Source organism: Drosophila albomicans, chromosome X (assembly GCF_009650485.2).
Source record: "Drosophila albomicans strain 15112-1751.03 chromosome X, ASM965048v2, whole genome shotgun sequence".
Classification (NCBI taxonomy): domain Eukaryota; kingdom Metazoa; phylum Arthropoda; class Insecta; order Diptera; family Drosophilidae; genus Drosophila; species Drosophila albomicans.
In genome coordinates, this window is record NC_047627.2 from 24,309,288 (window position 1) to 24,330,395 (window position 21,108).

Sequence of the window (21,108 nt, forward strand, 5' to 3'; positions counted from 1 at the left end):
TAACTTATTAACCATGCTGACAACGCTGCCAGTTCCTGTATCTCTTTCGAGTGTGTGTTGTGTGTGTGTGTGTTTGTGCGTTGCTCGAGGGCTCTGCATGTGTGTGTGTGTGTGTGTTTGTGTGTGCCCCACCCCACGCCTCCCTCCGTCAACGAACGTGTTTCATGTTTGCTAATTGCGAGTCGATTTTTCATTTCACATTTCTCATGAATATCTCCCCGCTTCCCGCAGTCACAACTCTGTTTGCTGCCTTTCTCAGCGCTTCTCATTCCGTTTACCTGCTCGGTTCCTCAGCCACTTAGCAACTGATTGAGCCCTTTCGTCCAGTCGCCGGAATTTTGTGGTTTTTTCTTTTCGTTTACAATTTCTCATGAGGCAAAATGCTTAATTTAATTACGTAAATTCTTTGCTTTCTTTTTTTTTTGTTTTGTTGGGGGGCATTGCATATGAAAATTTCATGAGGAAGAGACTTGTGCCCGCACCTGATGTCGCTCTGGACTCTTAAATACCCAAGAGATTTCCGAGGCAAAGTCACACACACACACACACACACATACACACTCTGATTGTCCTTTCAGTGAAAAATAGCGCTCATTAATGTTGCTCATTAGCAGCCACAGCCAGAGAGAAGCAACTGAATGAGGTCCTTTTTGCTCCTTAGGTCCTTAGGTCGGTTTTGTTTGTGCTCTCGTCTTCCGTTCCCTGCCCTCCCCTTCCCCTTCACTTTGCCTGTGTAGCATTCAACGAGTGTCAACTGGCAAATGATTTGCCATTATTTACTAATAAAACTCATCGAGTTTTACCGCTCACACACACACACACACGCTCGCTGCGCTAATCGAATGTGCAACCCCCTCGATACCAAGACTCCCCCCTCCTCCTCTTCCTCCCTTTTCCTCTCCTTTAGCTGACAAGTCGTCCTGACACTGGCAGAACTCTTAATACGAAGCGACTGCACGTTTGACCGCCGCAGTCCACAAATGACCTCAATCAACATCGACTTTTGCTCCCTTTCTCACTTCAATTCTCTTTCCTTCCTCCTCCTTCCTTGCTCTTTACGGATGCTCCTCCTCCTACTCAAGTTTCATTCTTCCTCTCCCTTCCTCCCGAAACTTTGTTATCTTGCAACTATTATTTCTTTTTCCATACCTTGTTTCCAGTATGAACAAATAGTTCCTCGTTTCCCAAAATTGTTGCTAATTTGTTTATTTATTTTACATTTAACAGAGGTTCCCTTTTTTTAAACTAGGACGTTAGTTTTTAAAATATGAAGTTTCCTTTGAAAAGAAAAAATGTTATACTCGAGAATGCGGTATAATACTTAAAAATATACCACAAAAATACTAAAATATATCGCATTTTGAATAAAAGCAAATTAGTCTAAAAATATACTAAATAATATATTGTAAAAATACTAAATTATACCGTATTTGGTATGTCGTTGTAGTGATACATTTTGAATAAAAGTTCAGTATTATTCTTTAAATATGCCAAAATATACCGTATTTGGTATATAACAATACTATATAAATCAAAATATTATAATTATTATTTATTTTACATTTAACTGAGGTTCCTTAAGCTAAGTTCTAAGCTTAGCCTTAATTTGGATAGCACTTAAAAAAAAAACATTTTCACTCAAGATGTTGTCTTCAAATATTTAAACGTATGAAGCTACTTTAAATATTTAAATTTAGTATTTAGTATGCAGTATTTCATAATAGTTAATTTCATAGACTTCCAATAGTTTAATATAGCTTTTGATTAATCATTTAAAATTTGAGAACGTAAAATTAAGGATCAATTTCCCTTTTTTAACTGCACACATTTACAGCAACTTGAATAACTTTATGTACTTCTTAAAAATTAGTTCAGAAAATAATTGCTCACTTTCTCGAGCTAAATCAATCAATTTATATATATTTATAATATATAAAACATTTTTCGGAGCCTCCACTTTTCGTGGATTTGTATTACTTTAAAATAAATTTAGTTGACGCAGCTCCTTACGACTCAAGTCCTGTTTAATCCAGTAAACTTATTGGAGCCTCATATAAGTTTAAATACTGTTTGCAATTATACAAAAGCTTTCATAAAGAATCATAGACTGATCACAAGAAAGAGAATTAGTGTAGGCAAGGAATCTATCTTAACTATCTTATCGAATATTTGTGTGCAAAAACATTTATGGAGTAGCCACTAAATTATGAATAAACTATAGTTTGAGTAGCGAATGAAGGTTTTTCTTTTTTTTTTCGTTGGAACCTTCTCCTTAAAAGGTACGTAATGGCTGCAAAGGAGTTTGAGAGGCCTGCTTTTGAGGTGTTCAATGCTCATAGGGTTTTGATTAATGGTCAAGAAAAAAAAAAAACAAGGAATTTGCAACCCTGAGACGATTGCCAATGTCCAAGCATATTGACGGCCAGTTTGATGTGCGCTCCCAGAGGAATTCCCTAAAGGTTTTCTCTCCTCCTTTTGCCTTGACTTCCTCCTCGACTAGTTGAGCTGCCATTCAACAAAAACTCTTTCGAGTATTTTGCGGCTCATTCTTTGCGTTTAATTTCGTTTATTCATTCGAATGGCCACAAAATGACATTTGCATTTGCCCCAACTGTCTATCCCCCGCCCCGCACTCTAAGAAAATCCCAATCCTGTCCCCCCTTGCTCTCTCTCTCTCTCCTTTCAGTCATATTCACGTCCCAAGTCTCCAGCTGGGCGTCATGTGCTTTACCCCGGGGAACACAAACTGGACATGTAGATGCCCCCGAAAAAGCACAGAAAAAAGTCAGCTGATGAGGATGTGGTTGAGAATGAGGTGTTTGTGGCATGTGGCATGTGGCATGTGGCAACTGTGCCCTAATCTCATAACGAATGAATGCCACATTTGGCAAATTTGTTTTGACAATTGAGAACTGAGTGCGAAATTTATGGAATGCCAAACCAAATGCAGATAAACTATCTATACAAACGACAGCACTCTACTCTGTCTCTCTCTCTCTTCCTCTCACTCTTTCACCATCTCTCTTTCTCTCTCTATTCGTCTGCGTAATTAATTCTTTGCTGACTCGGCGATTTGTAGGCCGAGTCGCAAAAAGGCACAATTAAATGCACAGCTACAAGCAAGATAAATGAGCTTAAAACCAACATTCGTTAGTTGACACGACTTTCAAACACTCTGTAAATGGGCATGAAATTGTTTTTAGTTAACACGACTCTTTTCAATAAGAATGAAGTGCAACTAATAGCAGAAAAAAAATTAAAATATATAGTGGCAAAGAAGTTGAAAGCAATTAACATGACAGCAACAGACCCTTTCCTTACAATTGCAAAAAAAAAGTCAAGTAAGAAAGCTAAAATCAATGAAATCATTTTATAAAAATATACCAGAAAGAAAGAAAGCTATAATCGATAAAACCGTAGTATAAAATTATACCAAAAATATACCGCAAATATACTAAAATGTACCAGCTGCTATGTTTGGTATGTCGAACGTATTGTACTACATTCAATAAAACAATATTATATAAATATACTGAAAATATACCAAAGTCTATATTTGGTATATCGATATTTTACTACATTCATAGAGTATAAAAAATGTCGTATTGTCAGTGAATGCAACTAAAAAGAATATACCAATTAAAAGTACTAAAATATACCGAAGCCTATATTTGGTATATCAATATCATAATTCATACCATAGAGTATAAAAGAGCGCGCGATATTTACGACAGAGAATTACCCATATGAATTTAAATGTTTCTATATTATTTTTGTATTACAACAATATCATTGTTAGTTTGTTGATTTTGTAATTGAAACTGTCTTGACATTTATATACTTTTATTTCCAAAATTGTATAATAAAAAATGTAAAATATTTGAAAGTTTATTGTTTGTATTACAGTAATGTAAGTTTGTAGATTGTGTGTAACTGAAAACCCCTTCTGAATTTTAATATATTTCATAAATATATTAAAAATATATATACCCTTCGTGTTGTGCATAGTACAGGGTATAATAATGCAATGGATTTGGCAGGCAACAGCGCAAATGGCATTTCGAAATCAGAGCTGTTGTTGCTGCTGCCATAACTGTTGCCTATAGGCGTAGCATGCAGCATGCAGCATGTAGCACGTTTGCCACTTGCCACTTGCCACTAGCCAGTTGCCACTTGCCAGTTGGCCATCGCCTTGGCCAATGTGGCCAAAAAGCAATTAGCAAAGTTTTTAGCTAGCCGTGGCCCTGGCCAACACAACGACGGACATTATATTTGTGTCTGTGTTGCTGCTGCTTGCAGACCATCATCAATCTGCTGCAGTTCTCCTTTTCTACCCTCTCTCAACTGCCTTCGCAGGTCAGGGTTGCACCTACTTCAGGGCTGGGGCGTCGAGTCATCGTCATCGTCCAATTATTCATGGATAATCTAACCCAAAATGGGACTTTAATTACGGGCGCATGTCACTGGCACTATGCGCCAAGAGAACACACCTCTCCTCCCCTTTCTCTTCCCTCTTCACCTCCTCCTCCTTCTCCTTTCTCTTACCCCTCCTCTCCCCCCTCCACTTCAGCAGCGCCAAAAAGTTGCACAGCCTCTCTCTGAGGCGATTGCAACACATAAACTACTTATTTGCTTTTTGTCGATGCCCAAAACAAAAACGTTGCTTTGATCCCCACAACCGACTCTTAACAAACGCGAGGGTGGTTTCAACAGTCCTCCATAATTGGTAATAAAATTAAACGTGTATATTTAGTTAAAAATATTTCAAGTAAAAACTGTGCACAGAAATTGTATACATAAAGAAATTTTAGTTCAATCAAAAGGCTAAACTTTTAGCTATCTAAACTCGGTTATTTGTATATTCAAGAACTCAGGTAAAGAACAAATTTTTATATACATATATATAGTATTTTTATATATATAGTAATTGTAATTCGATCACCCTCTAAACTTAGTTATTTTAATTAAAAACTATGCATAGAAATTTTATGTATAAATTAATTTTAGATTAATAAAAAACAAGTAAGAAAGCTACAGTCGAGTGTACTCGACTGTGAGATACCCGCTACCCATTTTGAATAAAAGCAATCTATTTTGCGGTATTATTCTCAAAATATACCAAATATACTGCAAAAATACTAAAAATATACCGAATGGTATATGTGGTATATCGATAAAGTACCGCATTCAAAATATACCATAGACGGCTCAATATACCAGATTGTCAGCCAAAGTAACTAAGACCCTTATAAGTAGGCGTTTTTGCCCATACAAAAGTATTTCTTTTATAACTTCGACAATTTTTATCTGATCGCAACCAAATCTTCAGGAATCATAACTACTATAGTTATTATTATATATACCAAAATTCGCAACTCTAGCTTTACAATTACGCTTGTTATTCGATTTTTTGATTTGCGGGGGCGGAAGTGGGCGTGGCAAACATAACAAATTATAGCTCTATCTCTCGTAGTCTCTGAGATCTAGGTGTTCATACGGACAGACGGACGGACACACAGACACACAGACGGACAGACGGACATGGCTAGATCGTCTCGGCTGTTGACGCTGATCAAGAATATATATACTTTATAGGGTCGGAGATGCCTCCTTTTACCTGTTACATACATTTCCTGTCGGCACAAAGTTATAATACCCTTCTACCCTATGGGTAGCGGGTATAAAAACTAAACTTTCAGCTATCAAAACTAGGATATTTTTCTTTCATGAACTTAAGTAAAAACTGTGCATAAAAATTACATATAGAAGGTAATTTTAAATCGATCACAAGCTAAATTTAATCATTTTATTATTCATGACAAACTGTGCATATAAATTTTGTAAGGTAATTTCAAATCGATCAAAAAACTAGGCTATTAACTATATAGTTTTTTATATTCATGAGCTTAAGTAAAAACTAGAAATAGAAATTTTATAAATGTATAAGGTTAATTTAATTACATCACTAGCTAAACTTTATTATTTTATTATTCACGAGCTTAAGTAAAAACTGTGCACAGAAATTTTATCATTCAAATCAATCAGCAGTTAAACTTCCAGCTATCTAAACTTATTGTATTATTCTATAGTCTGTTACCTATCAAAATGAAATTTAATTCTTAAAGTTCTGATTAAAATTGCGCTAATTTTTATTAGTTTTCCCCATACAAAAATATTTACAAATGTAAGCTTATAAAGCCTATCAACTTGCACAATTATATTCATATAAAATCAGGCAACTCTTTGAGTATATCAAACATTATAAAACTATCAAACAAATATATTAAAATCAAGTTTCAACTTACCCACAAAAGTCGACGGCATCTTCTTTAAATAATGTTATTATACACAAGCACAAATACATCACACACTTTTTTCCTGGGTGGTAACTTTAAACACAACAAAAAAATAAAAATGATTAAGTTCATCAAATGTTGGATCAACCCTCGCCAAATGTTGCGCTGCTCCATTGGGTGATTAATTAAGCAAATGGCTGCAAAAATGCAATCCGCTGTTTCTGACAAGGCGACGGACGGCCAAAAATGCGGAAGGGTAAAAACCGTCAACTAATTAAGAGCAAACCTCTGGCTGCCTATATAAGATTGCACAATATTGCCAAGCGAGAGCTGCAAAGAAACGTTTTCAAGTATAAATACAGAAATTAAGCAACACAATTAAACGTAAATTAATTAAAAATCTTAATAGAGCAATTAATAAAGTAATCAGTGAAATGTCAATACAACAATATTAATACATAATTAAAATAACTAAATAAAAAAACGTGTAGGGAAGCTACAGTATTAATCTTAAAATATGCCAATTTAATATACTACAAAAATAAGAAAATGTACTGAATATACTATTTGGTATATCAACATTCTAATTAGCTATATACCAATATTCCGTAAGACATTGCGGTATTATTTAAAATACTGAAATATATTGAAGGATATATTTGGTATATCAATATACTATTACAGTCAAAACACACCACATAATACACAAAATGAAAAATGAAAAATACAAAAATAAATAAAAAAGTTTGTGAGTAATACTATAAAGGAAAAATGTAAAAATAAAAAAGGTTATTATAATTTTAGGTGTTTTCAAATTATAGAGGTAGGTAGAGAGAGGACTTTAGAAGGCTTGGGTGCAGTTAAGAAATAGTAAAGTATCTTGAAAGACACAATTTTTCCTATAAATGAAATGGTTTAAAAAAAAACGCTAAATACAAACTAAACATATAAATAATATTATTACAACATTGGTGAAATACATTTTCAAAAATAAAAAACGCGCTTCGTAATGTTTTGAAAGGCACTCTTTGGCAATTGAAACGTTATAAATAAAAAATCGAAATACAAACTTTATACTAAGCAAATACTTAATATAATTACAACATTGACAAAAATACATTTTTAAATATGTATTTCAAAAGCAACGCGCGCAATCGATAACAAAAAATTTGCAGACTGACCATCGCTTGGTGGCGTCTGGTCACCCTAATGCCGGCTATCGAACAGCTGTTTGTTGTGTGAAGCGCACAGCTGAGCGGCGACGCTTTCATTGCCTGCAATTGTTTGGACCGATTAGCGGCATTTCAAACGAAGGAAAAGGAGGAGAAGCAAAGAGAGAGAATAGAGAAAGAATGAGCAACATTGTGCAATATATTGTTGTGCGCAGCGATCTGCGGAACACGCTCAACTGGCCGCTGGGCGCTGTGATAGCACAATGTTGCCATGCGACGGCAGCGGTGATGAGTTTGCACGTGGATGATGAGGAGACGCAAACGTATCTCAAGGATCTGGACAACATGCACAAGGTGGTGCTGGAGGCCAAGGATGAGGCGGCGCTGGTCAAACTGAGCGAGAAGCTCAAGGAGAACGAGATCAAGCATAAACTCTGGATCGAACAGCCAGAAAATACACCCACTTGTCTAGCCATTAAACCCTATGTGAAGGAAGCGGTCCACAAATATGTGAAGAACCTCAAACTGCTCAAGTAATCCATAAGAAACTAGACTGGCATTTGTTGAAAATAAAAAGTGGATAGAAATTGCATTTTAACACTTATTTTGTAGCAGAATTCGTCACAGTTAAAATGCCAATCTATAGATTGGAATATAAATCCTATGTGAAGGAAATATGTGAAAAACCTCAAGCTTCTGAAGTATTCCATAAGAAACTAGACTGGCATTTGTTAAAAATAAAAAGTGAATAGAAATTGGTGTCTAATACTTATTTTATGGTACCATTCGCTACGCTTTAAATGTCATTCAATAGATTATGATATATGTAGTTTTTATTGTGGAACAACTCTGATTAGCAAACTGCTAACAACCTTCTGCAAAAGTTGTAAATCTGCAGTCGATGCAAAAACAGTTCTTGAGAAAGAAAGAGACCGATTGTTGCTGCATCCTATTTCAATAAGCGTTCGATTTGGTCAAGCACAAAAAGAAACAAGAGTGCTCGACTGTGAGATACCCGAAAGCAAATTTACTAAAATGTACCAATGGTAATATTTGGTATATTGATAGAGATACTCGTTACACATATTGAATGAGAGCAAACTAGTGCGATAATATACTTAAAATATACCGGATTAATATACCGCAAAAATACTAAACTATACCATATTTGGTATATCGGTGTAGTACTACATTTTGAATAAAAGGAAAATGTAAAATGGACCACAAACAATACTAAAGTATGTCGTATTTGGTATATCGATGAAGACCTACATTCCAAATATACCAAATTGAAGTATAGATCTACATATTTCTTATGGTCTCTGAGATCTTGGTATTAATACACACGGACAGGCGGACATGACGGACTGATCAAGATTATATATAGACCTTATAGAGTCCGATATGTTTTCTTCTGCGTGGAGTCACGAAGTTATAACACCCTTCTACCCTTTTCGTAGCGGGTATAACAAATTAAAGTAAGCAAAAGTGTGGAGTATAAGAACACGTGTTCATCAGAAGTTTAATTGCTGCAGACTGCAAAATGGGGACTCCCCGAATTTTCAAAGCTACAGCGGAAGTTTCCACACTCTTATCAAGTTAACAGATCTCGAGGTACCTTTCTACTTTATGGGTTCTAGCACATCTACTACAATGTATCCACAATATTACTATACATTTATAATTCTGATAAATATGAAATGAAAGAATTTGCCACACTTTAGCTTAACTTCGTTTGTGAAGTAATGAAGTCTCGAAATAAATATAAGGTCTTTATATGTACATATTTTAAATGGGGACTTTATACATATTCTAATTGTAAATTGATGAACACCCAAAAATATGAAGCGGACAGTAAAATTAACTATATATTCACTTAATAAAATCGACAAAGCATTGATGACATTAAAAGATTTATATAGTTTGGGGTCATTCAGTTGTTTTTTTGTGTTATTGTTAAATACATAGGCAATGAATTTTTGGGGGGAAATATACAACGTAATGGTGTAATCGTTATTATTCATTTCCAATGCCAATGCGGATCGACGCAATAATCAGGCAAGGAAATAAAATCAAGAAAGATAGAAAAAAAAAACAATATAAAAGGAGAAACAAACAAAATAGTAGAATGAGCTTAACATTTCTAAATTTTCGCTTAAAATATGTATTATATAACTTATATATATAGATGTATTTATATGGTCGGATAGAGGAGAGTTCTTTCAAGTTTGATGATGATCTGCAGCCCAATTCCTCATTTCCAATTTGTTGTCTTCACACTTTACACTCGATTCTTAGTTTTTAGTTCGTCAGTTTGCGGCGTATAAAGTGCTCAAAGTGACTGCGATACAATATCGTGGCATTCTCCTCACTCGCCTGTTCATCCACCTGCAGCGTGCTCGTCCACTTCCAGAGCAAACGGCGCGAATAGCAATGCCGAAACGAGGAGAAGACCTCGTTGAATTTCCGCGGTTCGATTTGCTCCTTGAAGAGCGACTCTTTCGTATTGGTATTATAGTAATAGATTTGCTGGCGTGAGCGCGAAAAAGCGGTGACAAAATTCATGGTTAGCTCACAGAAGAGAATAATGCCCCCGGGGACAAAGAACTTCTGATCATCGAGGACATAGCCGAAGCGCTGTGAATTATCCTTGAGCACATACTGACGCATCTCGTTGAAGAAACGTCCCATGTCCCGCAGCCTGTAAATAGGACGTGCCCGAATCGCGCCACAGGTGCGATCCTTTTTATGCGGCTTATTCAAACTGCTCGCATATTTGGCACACATGCTCACCCGCTCGAGGAACGGACGTCGTCGGATATCTACGCCACCGAGGCAAATGGCGTCCATGATGTGCAGCGCCGAGACGCACTGTGAGGTGCGTCCTTGGCCGCTGAACTCGAACATGATCTCGCCGAAGAAGATCGATCGTGGTTGCACATTGAAATTCGTCTCGACAAGCTCCCACTTCCGGTGCTCGGTGTAGCGCAGCAAATTGCCCCGCGACTTGCACAGAAAGATGGTGCATCCATTAATGTTTGTCTCTCCGCGTCCGATGGGCATAAAATGCCAGTCATCCACATTCAAAATGCTGCTATGCAACGCCATTGCGCTGTTCAACTCGTGCGGCGCATTATTCAACCAGTCACGGTTCTTTGACCAATCCCTCAGCAATTCCTCGAGCAGGCGATCGGTGGTCTTCACCTCGGGCGCCTGACGCAACTTGTCCGGCAGCGTCCATGCCTTGAGGCAATCCTGACGCACCTCAGACTGTCGCGACTCCTTCAGTTCCATGTTATGCGCAAACGCAGCGATCTTACGCAATCCCACGATCTGCGCATTCCCAATGCTGTTGTTCGACTCGATCATATAGTTGATGAACTGTTCGTCCTGTTGCATTTGCTCCCGATTAAAGATCTCTAGCACATCCTGAGGCGTCTGTTCGCTCGCCTCGGCTGCCGCTTGCGACTGCTCGTTGAGCAGCTTATTGATCGCATCCATGTACTCGATGATCGCCTCGGTCTCGGGCAGCTTGTGCTTGCAGACAATGTAACGCTCCGAGTTGGCGGGTCGACTGCTATTTGGTTTGATAATGGCGATTTGCTGAAAGCACTTGTACATCAGATAGACCAAGCCCACGCTAAATGGCGTGAACAGATCGAACAGTTTGCACACAAAGCTCCCGTTGATCCGGAGTATCTTCAGGGCGGTGACAAACTGACACAGATACAACTGCTTTGAGAGTATCTCCTGTATGTTCTCTTGTCCTTCCACCGAGAAACCGCCATCGGCCATGGCAAAGTGGACACCCTCGGGCGTGTGTTTGCGTATGTAGGCGTTGAGCGAATCCTGATTGCTCGCATCGAAGATGTTGCCATCGTCCTTGTCGCCGTAGAACGCATCGAAGGACTCCGGTGAGGCGGCAAAGAATTTATCCAGCTTGAAATCGTTGGCACCGCGCAGCGTAAAACCAAAACCTTTGGCCTCCCACGATTTGCGATACAGCACGTACTCCGAGAAGCCGCCAGGACCTGTGTTAACAATGGGAAAGAATTAGAAGAAGTGAAGGAATAGACAGTAATCTTCCTGGCGCAAACCTGCACACATGTCCGCAAAGTAGAGCAGCTCGTTGGGTCCCAACAGCGATTGTCCTTGTGCATCCCGTGGATCTGTAAACATGTTCTCGCACATGGCATCAATGTTGGCCATCTTCACAGCCGCCCGATTGAGAAAGATCGAGCTGCGTATCGTCTCGAAGGGATTGCAACGTGAGCGCGCTCTGCGCATTTCCGTATCGTTAAGATTATCAAACACCGTCTTGGCGTTGAGTATGTGCTGCAATATCTCCGGATCGCAATATTGCGTCTCATCGTCCAGCGTCAGTTTGCGATCCCCCAACACCAGATGCTCCATTAGCTGATCCAGCGTATAGGCGCTGCAATTGTCATCCACCTGACCGTTTAGCCAGACCACGGGCTCCACAATCTTCAGTTCCTCGCAGCTGGGATCCCATTGTCCAGCGGACCAATGGACGGTGTCCAGTTTGAGACCGAAACCACGGCGACCATCCTGTTGGACAGCGATGACGGGCTCGAGGCGACCCTGATTGCTCTTGCCGAGACCTTTGTCGTCCTCGTAACCCATTTTCTTCATCATGCCCATGACCTTGTTCGAATAGCAATAGCTATTGAGCCAGTCCCGTTTGATCTTCTTTGGCGTCGGCTCGAAGTTCTCATCGTCCGATGGTTCCTCCATCTTATTATCCAGATTTACTGTTGCTCTTGCTCCTACTAAGTTGTTTATCATATATTGTTGCTGTTGCTGCTTTGCCTCAGCTTCAGCTGCTGTTGCTACTGCTGTTGTTGCTATCGCTGCTGCTGCTGCTGCTTCTGCTGGTGCTGTTCTTGGTGATGGTCTTTCGACTTGGCGTCGCACGATAGCATTTTTTTTCCTGCCCTTCGTTGCGAATGGCAAATGGCGTATTATGTAAATCGATAGTCGCGATGCGTTCAAAACATCAGCTGATGCGCGCGCGCTGCATGTAAAAACAGCTGTTCGCTAAATTCTCGACTAATGCGCGCTAAATTTAAAACCCGCAGCAAAGTACACGCAATGATATTTATTTTTATAACTAACGCTGATAATACTATTTGAGACATGTGAACATGGACAATGCAAGTGCTTTTGACTGAACAGCAAACAAAAAAAAAAAAACTATAACTAAACTGACGCTTTACATCTTCTCGTAGGTCTCGGTGTATGGACAACTGAGACACGAGTGCGTATAGTTGTCCTCCTCTTCGTTGTAGGTGTCCTCTCCAAACTCGTGCTGATGCACAACGCTGGTTTTCTTCGTAAAAAGACTGCTACGCACCTCCATGCGCAACTCTTTCATCTGTTTGTTGTATTTACGTGCCTTGCCCACTTCGCGTTTATCCTCGCGCAACTCGTGCTGACGCGTTAGCTCCTCCTCGCTGCCCCACACCTCCATGGCACGCTTGAGCACCTGCAGATGCAGATACAGCTTCATTTCGCCCCAGCGCACATTGTGCGGATTCTTGCGACTAATGTATCGCAATTTCGGCTCTCGTTTATCAAAGTCACAATCTTTGAGCAGATATTCCGCCTTTGCCTCGGTGCGTGTGATCAACGAATGTCGTTCCTCGGTGTCGCGACACTTGTCACACACCGAATGCCCGAAGTTGTTAAACAAATACGAGTCGGCATATTGATCGCCGCAGTCCAAGCACTCTTCATAGACCACCGGTATGGCAATGGCATCATCTAAGATGGCGGCCGTCGCTTCAGCTGCATCCCCGTTAGCAGTTTTACCAGTTATTGGCAGCACTGGCTGCTCCAATAGAAAACCGCCGCCGCTGTCAATGTACTTGGTGCCCTGCACTTTGATAATGGCATTGGCCTGGCCTATTTGTTCCTCGCCGCTGTTTCCTTTACTATATACACACACATTTAGCTACAAATGCCGCTCAATTCCATTTGCCACACTTACTTGGTAATATTCTTGTAAGGATGCGAGACGAGCTTTGCCTCGCGCAACTTTTGCGCCTTTGCTTGATTGCGTTCGATGCGCGCTTTCTGTGCATTTGTTAGCTGTGAGCCACTTGCAACAGTTACCGCCGCAGTTGCAACAGTTTCAGTCTTCGTCTCGTCCGACATTTTTGAAATTGGTGTTTTATTTCGTATCGTTGTGTTTATGTCAATGCTTACTCTTCTTCTTACAACTAAGGCAGTCACCCCTCATATTTGCGCTCTCATTTTTGCGCGCACGCAACAAAATATGAAAAATCAAATTGGCATGCACTTACGTTTTTGAATTTCCATTTGCGTGCTTCGTTTGCTGCTTCGGCTGCTTATATATTTATAACACTCACTTTTATTACCCGAAATTCACTTTTATTCGCACATTTCAAATAAAACTCGCGCACTCGATTTACCCGCACTTTTCACTGCACAAAAACTGAGCTTGCGCCGACATTGTACAACACCACACAGCATCGATAACTGTAACGGTACCTGATGTGTGATGGCATCGACTACTGTTAATAGTAATTTTTAGTTACAGCTGTATACCAACTGCACTTTTTAAATTTATCAAGTGCATTCGAATTATTTATAATTAGGTTTCTACTTTTATTAGCGCTTTTCAATTGGCTATTTGTGTATCGATACTAGCCAACGGAAAGTGTGGCTGCAAATCAATAATATTGCAATTGATCGTGATTTAACTCAATTGTAACATTAACAAAATGTTACCATGCTCACTTGAATTATGTTCATCACTTTTTTAACTTTTAAATATTTAGCCGAATTCGCTTGGGCCTTTGCTCAAAAGCTGTGCAACACTGCACAGCAATGATAGGCAGGCAAACGATAAGTTCAAAGGGTGTTATCGACTACAGGTGCTAGTAACTTATCGTTGGCAGTGTCACCGCCAACACCAAACATCGCGCAATGTTAAAAAAACATTACAAATTGCTGGTAAAATGTGCGCTCGTCATACCGTTTATCATACTGGTCGACCTGCTCGGCCTGCTGACGCACCTCTGCGAACTGGACTTTGACAGGCACTACTACTACCCCCTGCACAATGAGAGCGCACCCATCGAATACGAGTATTTGCAGTTGCCATCGTTCACGGATAACCGTAATATTGCGGAACCGCCCCGACTGACGATATTGGTGAAGAGCGCTGTGGGCAATTTACAGCGTCGTCATGCCATACGCAAAACCTGGGGCTACGAATCGCGCTTCTCCGATGTTCACATCAAACGAGTCTTTCTGCTCGGCGTCACTGACGAGTCGGATGCGGCTCACGATGCCGCTGAAGCGGAGGCCAAACATTATGGCGACATTTTGCGCGCAAATTTCCGCGATGCGTACTTCAATAATACGATCAAAACGATGATGGGATTGCGCTGGGCCAGTGAACATTTCAACAACAGTGATTTCTATCTGTTTGTCGACGATGATTACTATGTGTCCATCAAGAATGTGCTTCGCTTCCTGGGCAAAGGCCGACAGTCGCATCACAACAAAGAGCTCTTTGCAGGCTTTGTGTTTGAGAGCACGCCACTGCGTCACAAGTTCAGCAAATGGTATGTGTCCCTGGAGGAATATCCATTTGACCGCTGGCCTCCATATGTCACTGCCGGCGCCTTCATTTTGTCGCGCGATGCGCTGCTCAAGATGTATGAGGTGGGACGCACAATTCCCTTGTTTCGCTTCGATGACATCTATCTCGGCATTGTGGCGTACACAGCGCATATACCTGTGCATCATTGTGAGCGATTTCTGTTCCACAAGATGCCCTACGATGGACCCGAGAGCTTTAGCAATGTGATTGCCTCGCATGGTTTTGGGGATCCCGTCGAAATGGAGCGTGTGTGGAATGAATTGCGTTCGGCGAATTATGCGTAGCGCTGGGAACTGAAAATGTCAATGCAATATGTTAGCATTATTAGTGAGAATTGTATTAAGCTATTATTTACACAAATGTACATACACAACACAACATGCCAAGCCTTATTAAACATAATTTACACTCAATTTGTATTTCATTTCGAATGTAATTTCTTCAAATGCCAGTTAGTGGTTGCAGTCAGTGTATTATCTATTTACATAGCAAATTGCTAAAATTAAATAAAATTAGTGTATGTTCAAATTAGTTTATAAGAAAACATCGATAAAAACAAAAGCTCGTTTGAAATGTGGCGCCATTTTACAAGCAATATTTTCAAAATGGCAACCCACCGCATGCAGTGTGACCATGTTGTTAGCCAGACAGTTTAGCCGTGGCCTGTAAAATGATATATTTTGAGTATGCAACCTACGGTCACACCAAATTGTACGCCTTCTTCATTTGGATTTGAACAATTTGTCGCGCAGTATTAAGTTGTGTGTCGTTCTGTTTGCTTGTAAGCTTTCGCGATAATAAAACAAGTCATTTGTTAGCAAGTGTCAAATTTGCCAAGTGATTACACTCTCCACTAGATATATATATTTCTTAATATATATATATAAATATCCACCCAGCCAACTCACCCACCCGCATTTCTTTTTTGTAAAGTGCGCAATACATTTGCGATTAAACCCAATAAAAACCTTAATTCAAACTAAAAGAAAACAACAGTTTTTAAGGTGAGTTTAACTAAAATTTGCATTTTCGCTATTTTTTTAAATTTAATTTTACAGCTTTTCAATTCAGAATTCTTGACTATGTTTCAATGTTGCAAAAAGTTATCATGTGGGGAGGGGGGAGAAAAGTCTGCAAGAAGAAAGAAGAGAGCGAGAAAAAATCTATCTAAAGCTTCTCTCTGATGCAAAAAGTCAAAGCCAACTGGTTTTTTTTTAGTCTTCGTTGTTCTTGAGCCGTTGTTGTGGTTCGTGTTGTTGTTGTTCTTGGATTCTTTTTGAGCTGCTTGCTGCGCTTCCATTATTTCCATTCATTGCAAAAAAAAAAGTGGAAAAAGAAAAATAATGGAAGCGTTCTTCACATTTGTTATAAATTATTTATTGTGGCCTCGGCCCCGTTCCCGTCTCCGTCCGTCTCCCCCTTTCCACTTCTCAGGTTACCCCGTTAACTTTATTTTTTACTTGTATTTTTGTATTTGGGCAGCTGTTAAGTCGTCGGCCTTAAGCTTCTTTGTTATTTTATCTGCGTTTCGTTTCGCTTCTCTTCTCTCTCTGCAGAGTTTTGCCGGCCGGCGTTTTTTTTTTCTTTCTTTTTCGTACATATATTTTTGGCGTCTGCTTAATGTGCATGTGTGTATGTGTGTGTGGTTGTATCTGTGTGCGTGTCTGCTGTGTTTGTCTGGTGCTTGGGCGGGGCGTTTGACGCTGCTTAATATCCTCCCCACAACAGCAGCAAAACGTATGCGCGTGCTCACACACACACACACACACACATGACGGCAGACATGCATATATGTGTATGTATTTGCAGCTGCGTGCATTCAAGCTGCATTCGTACGTGTGCGTATGTGTGTGTGTTGTCGCAAATTTTCTTAAGCGAGGGCGTGGCGCATGCACAGTCAGCACAGCGCGCGTTTATCGATAATAATATCCAATTGGATTTTAATTTATCGCCGACAACGACGGCAGCAAAAAAAGGAACATATTTAAAACAAAGTAAAAGCAGACATATTTGTTATACACACACTCATACATATATGCTTGGGGAATGAGTATGCGTGATGATGATGATGATGATGACTAAACTGCGCCTGATGTGCACATATTTAAAATTCATTTTGTGTCTCAATACACACTCATACACTTGCATATTGAAATTTATGTACCAACAACTTGCAGACGTGCACTGCATATGTGTGTGTGTGGGAGCAGGAGCCTAAAAAGCCCGTCATTCACTTCCCCCTTCATTCCGTCCAGACAATTGCGTGGGTGTAAAACGGACGTGTCTGTCATTTGTCTTCCTTCTTTTGTTCTTCTGCACTTTCGCCTCGCCCCCGCAACAACCAAGTCGAAAGTCTGTCTCTTTCGCTCTCTCTTCCTCTTTGCACTTTGCCAACGGCGCTGCTCAACACTTGAGGCGGCCTTTTGGCTCCTCTCAACATTATTTGACTTTGACTCTGGCAACGAAGCGCTTTCAAATGTCAAAATTGGCTAACGGCGCATTTGCGGTTTTTTTTTTCTTTTTTTCTGGCGCCGGCCAAATGAGCTGCCCTCCCCTCCCCTCCCCCCTCAGAGCTGAACACAACAAGACGACAACGACATAAACCCCGATATAAAAATTAACAAAACAAAAGACAGAGCCACAAAAAAAAAATGAAATAAACTGAAGTTTGGCGAATGTCTCTATCTGTCTATGTATGTGTGTGTGAAGTGAAAGAAGTAGGGAAAGAAAGAAAGAAAGAGAGCGCGCACCTCGTGTAAAGTGTGGGCTGGAGACCTGAGACAAACAGCTATAAAAAAAAGCAAAAATAAAAAATCCAAAATCAACAACGTATAAAATGATTCATCGCGAACATAATTCGCTCGAAGTTGGAAGTTGATTCATGGCAAACAAGCCACATGCAAACTACTCCAACCAACCCTCTTTCAATATCCCCCGCTCCCCTCTGTGCACTCCCTGCCTCCCCATCGAGCGAGCGCTCTTCAAATGAAAATCAAAAACAAGCACCGTATATGTCCAAATATGCATGTGTGTGTAGTGTGTGTGTGTTTCTGTATGTTCGCCTTTGTTTCGATTCAAAAAGGAGTTGCCACCAAATGACTAAATAAACACGAATAATCATCGGTGCACGTCGGGCCAATCATCGCACTATCGAATCGACTGGCCGGCTGGCAAAGCACGACTTGAATGCAATCGATCGTCGTTTCGGTCGTTTAGGCGCGCCTTAATGTCCATATATGGCCATTAAACGTAGCTTTGTATATATTTTCTTTCTACGTGTATATCTTTTTATATTTGTTGTTTTTTGCGCGGTTGCCGGCCTTGTAACGTTTTTTTTTTTTTAGTAGTAGATACAAAGTCAGACATACACACACATACACATGTTGTTGTTGTTGTATGCACTTGTTATCGATATTAAATGCGACGCTTTCTTTGTGTGGGTAGCCAAGCCAAACAAATTTAAAGAAAAGAAAAAAGAAAGAAACAGGAAGAGCTTTTGCAGTACTGTCTACCTGAGCTACATAAGTATGTGTGTGTGTGTTTGTTCTTGTCAATTAAGTAGCAAAAAGGCACGAACAATGTACGCGGGTAATAAGTAAGTTTTTTGGTTAATTTGCAACTAAAAATAAACGTGATAAAATGCAGTTTACTGCTGCGCGTTGCTGGCTTCGACTCTCTGATAACGGTACAATAACTCGCTTGTCCAATTGGAATTTAATCTGCTTCGGCGCAGCTGCTAAGACGTTGACGTCGCAGTCGCTTTACTTGTTGTTGTTGTAGCTACTGCGGTAGGTTCGCTGAACTTCTTTCTCTCATATTTCTGCTGGTTGCGACGATAGCAAACCGCACACACACACACACACACACACATTCGCTCTTACATGCCCACATTAGTAAGCATGTGTGTGTATGTAAGTATGTGTGTCCTTGCTGTGAGTGTTATGACTCATCCAATGAATCGAATGACAAACTCCATGTGCATGAGTGTTCGTGTATATGTGTGTGTTCGAGTTTGTTTGTGCTTTGTGTTTTTATTTCTTAATCAATAAGTAATCGCTATGAGAAATCGCATAATAAAAAACGTCCGTTGTCGCGTTGCTCAACATTGAAATCAACGACAACGTCTTTCTTTGTTTACTTGTGCGTGTGAATGTGTAATCGCCTTGTGTTATCGATTCGCATTTCCGCTTTATCGAGAGAACGATTTCGGTGTGACTGTCATTTTGTCGCTTATCGATATCCGGGCTTTTGTTTTTGACTTGGAAATGTAACGGTTATTTTTTTTTCATTTCTTTTGTTTTTGTATAGAGAACGTTTTATTTACCTAACGAAATTTAAAATGCTTAACATGTTTCTTATTTTATTTTGTGTTTATGTTGCAGATGGCTTCCCCAGCACCAGCACTCAAGGATTTGCCAAAGGTGGCCGAGAACCTGAAGAGCCAACTGGAGGGCTTCAATACGGAGCAACTGAAGAATGCCAGCACCCAGGAGAAGATCATTTTGCCCACCGCCGAAGGTAAGTTGTTTGTTTTTCGTTGTTTTTTATATATGAAAAATGTACCTTTATATTTTAGATACTCTAAATAAAATTTTTTACTTTACAAACATTTGATATACAATAAAAAATGATATTTTCTTACAGATGTGGCTGCTGAGAAGACCCAAAAGTCCATTATCGAGGGTATCACCGCATTCGATCAGACCAATTTGAAGCATACGGAGACGAATGAGAAGAATCCATTGCCCGATAAAGAAGGTGCGTAGACTAGACTCGATTTGGAACAGCTGCGCTAAAAATGAAAAACCAGCTACGCAGCACATTTATGGACATTGCAACATTGACAACAATCTAATCCCCCTCTCTCTCCCTCTCTCTGTCGGTCTCTATTTACAGCAATTGAGCAGGAGAAGGAGAAGAATGAGTTTATTGCCGGCATCGAGAATTTTGATGCGAAAAAATTGAAGCACACCGAGACCAACGAGAAGAACGTGCTGCCAACCAAGGAGGTCATTGAGGCCGAGAAGCAGGCCTAAGCACAGTCTTCTTCTTCTGCTGAGGAGAGAAAAGATGAAGAAGAAGAGCAGCAGCAGCAGCAGCTGAATCAGCAGCAATCGCATCAATTTGCTAACTATCTCTATCTCACTCACTCTCAACTCCACTTCATTCTCGTCTCTCTTTTTTTTAGTCCCGGCTTCATTTTTGTTTTTTTTTTTTTTGCTTTTTATTTAATTTAATTTTTTTGTTTGTTGATTTTGATTCACACGTAAAACAGAGAAGAACAACACACACACACACATACAAACAGGAGAGATTGCAGCCAGATATTTAAACAAAAAGCAACAACAATTGCAACAGCAACATAAATATATGTTTGCGTCATTCAAGTTGTTGTTGTTGTTGTTCTCTCGTATTGCAATATTAAAGAAAAGAAAAATAAATAAAAGCTCATTCCTACTGTAAACAAAAAACACTCACACATATATGCAAAAATATATATATATATTAAATAAATTCCCTTTAATCGTAAATTGTGCAACACAAAACAAAACACACACAACTTTTTAAACCTTCTAATGTACTTTTTAAAAGACACACATGAGAAACAAAATGAAGACAAAAATTATTTAAATCAACTATTGAGATAAATGCAAAATACACTCACACACACACGAGCAACCATTTAAAATGCAACACACACACACAGAACACAACATAAAAAAGAGAAATGAAGAAAAACAAAAAAGAGAATAAACTACAAAAAAGAGTATGTGTAATTTTTTAATGAACTTTTTTTTATATACTTTATATATGATATATTTATACTGGGAAAACTAAATAATAAAACATAAATGTAACATTTTATAACAAAAAAAATTCAAAACTGTTTTTTTGTTTCACTAAATATGGCAGCGCTGAAAATTTGGCGAGTGGGCAGGTCTCAACCTAGTGTTTGATACTGTGATCGAAAGTTGCAGCGAAGTTG

General features: G+C 39.5%; 5 protein-coding genes and 1 long non-coding RNA gene across 6 annotated transcripts in view; 3 read left to right on the forward strand and 3 right to left on the reverse strand.

The window, feature by feature from the left end:
* LOC127565014 (uncharacterized) overlaps positions 1-13,925 on the reverse strand; it is a 56,371-nt gene extending 42,446 nt beyond the window's left edge. The window contains exon 1 of the long non-coding RNA XR_007954402.1: positions 13,795-13,925. This is a non-coding gene — a long non-coding RNA (uncharacterized LOC127565014). The remainder of the gene's footprint in view (positions 1-13,794) is intronic.
* LOC117570371 (putative peptidyl-tRNA hydrolase PTRHD1) lies at positions 7,536-8,049 on the forward strand. Its single transcript, XM_034252008.2, has one exon. The coding sequence runs from the start codon at positions 7,649-7,651 to the stop codon at positions 8,003-8,005; it is 357 nt and encodes a 118-aa protein (XP_034107899.1). The 5' UTR covers positions 7,536-7,648; the 3' UTR covers positions 8,006-8,049.
* LOC117570220 (cap-specific mRNA (nucleoside-2'-O-)-methyltransferase 1) lies at positions 9,375-12,399 on the reverse strand. Its single transcript, XM_034251757.2, has 2 exons — positions 11,566-12,399; positions 9,375-11,499 (listed from the first exon to the last, which is right to left on the reverse strand). The coding sequence occupies exons 1-2, from the start codon at positions 12,272-12,274 to the stop codon at positions 9,770-9,772; spliced, it is 2,439 nt and encodes an 812-aa protein (XP_034107648.1). The 5' UTR covers positions 12,275-12,399; the 3' UTR covers positions 9,375-9,769.
* LOC117570308 (DNA repair protein complementing XP-A cells homolog) lies at positions 12,584-13,706 on the reverse strand. The gene is made up of 2 exons (XM_034251880.2): positions 13,479-13,706; positions 12,584-13,422 (listed from the first exon to the last, which is right to left on the reverse strand). Exons 1-2 carry the CDS (start codon positions 13,643-13,645, stop codon positions 12,702-12,704), a joined length of 888 nt encoding a protein of 295 aa, XP_034107771.1. The 5' UTR covers positions 13,646-13,706; the 3' UTR covers positions 12,584-12,701.
* Positions 13,926-14,380: 455 nt separating the features above from the next.
* LOC117574167 (beta-1,3-galactosyltransferase brn) lies at positions 14,381-15,535 on the forward strand. The gene has a single exon (XM_034257859.2). It carries the CDS (start codon positions 14,441-14,443, stop codon positions 15,404-15,406), a length of 966 nt encoding a protein of 321 aa, XP_034113750.1. The 5' UTR covers positions 14,381-14,440; the 3' UTR covers positions 15,407-15,535.
* A 347-nt stretch (positions 15,536-15,882) lies between these two features.
* On the forward strand, positions 15,883-20,890 carry LOC117574175 (thymosin beta). The gene is made up of 4 exons (XM_034257868.2): positions 15,883-16,126; positions 19,505-19,640; positions 19,767-19,880; positions 20,019-20,890. Exons 2-4 carry the CDS (start codon positions 19,505-19,507, stop codon positions 20,156-20,158), a joined length of 390 nt encoding a protein of 129 aa, XP_034113759.1. The 5' UTR covers positions 15,883-16,126; the 3' UTR covers positions 20,159-20,890.
* The last annotated feature ends 218 nt before the right edge of the window (positions 20,891-21,108 follow it).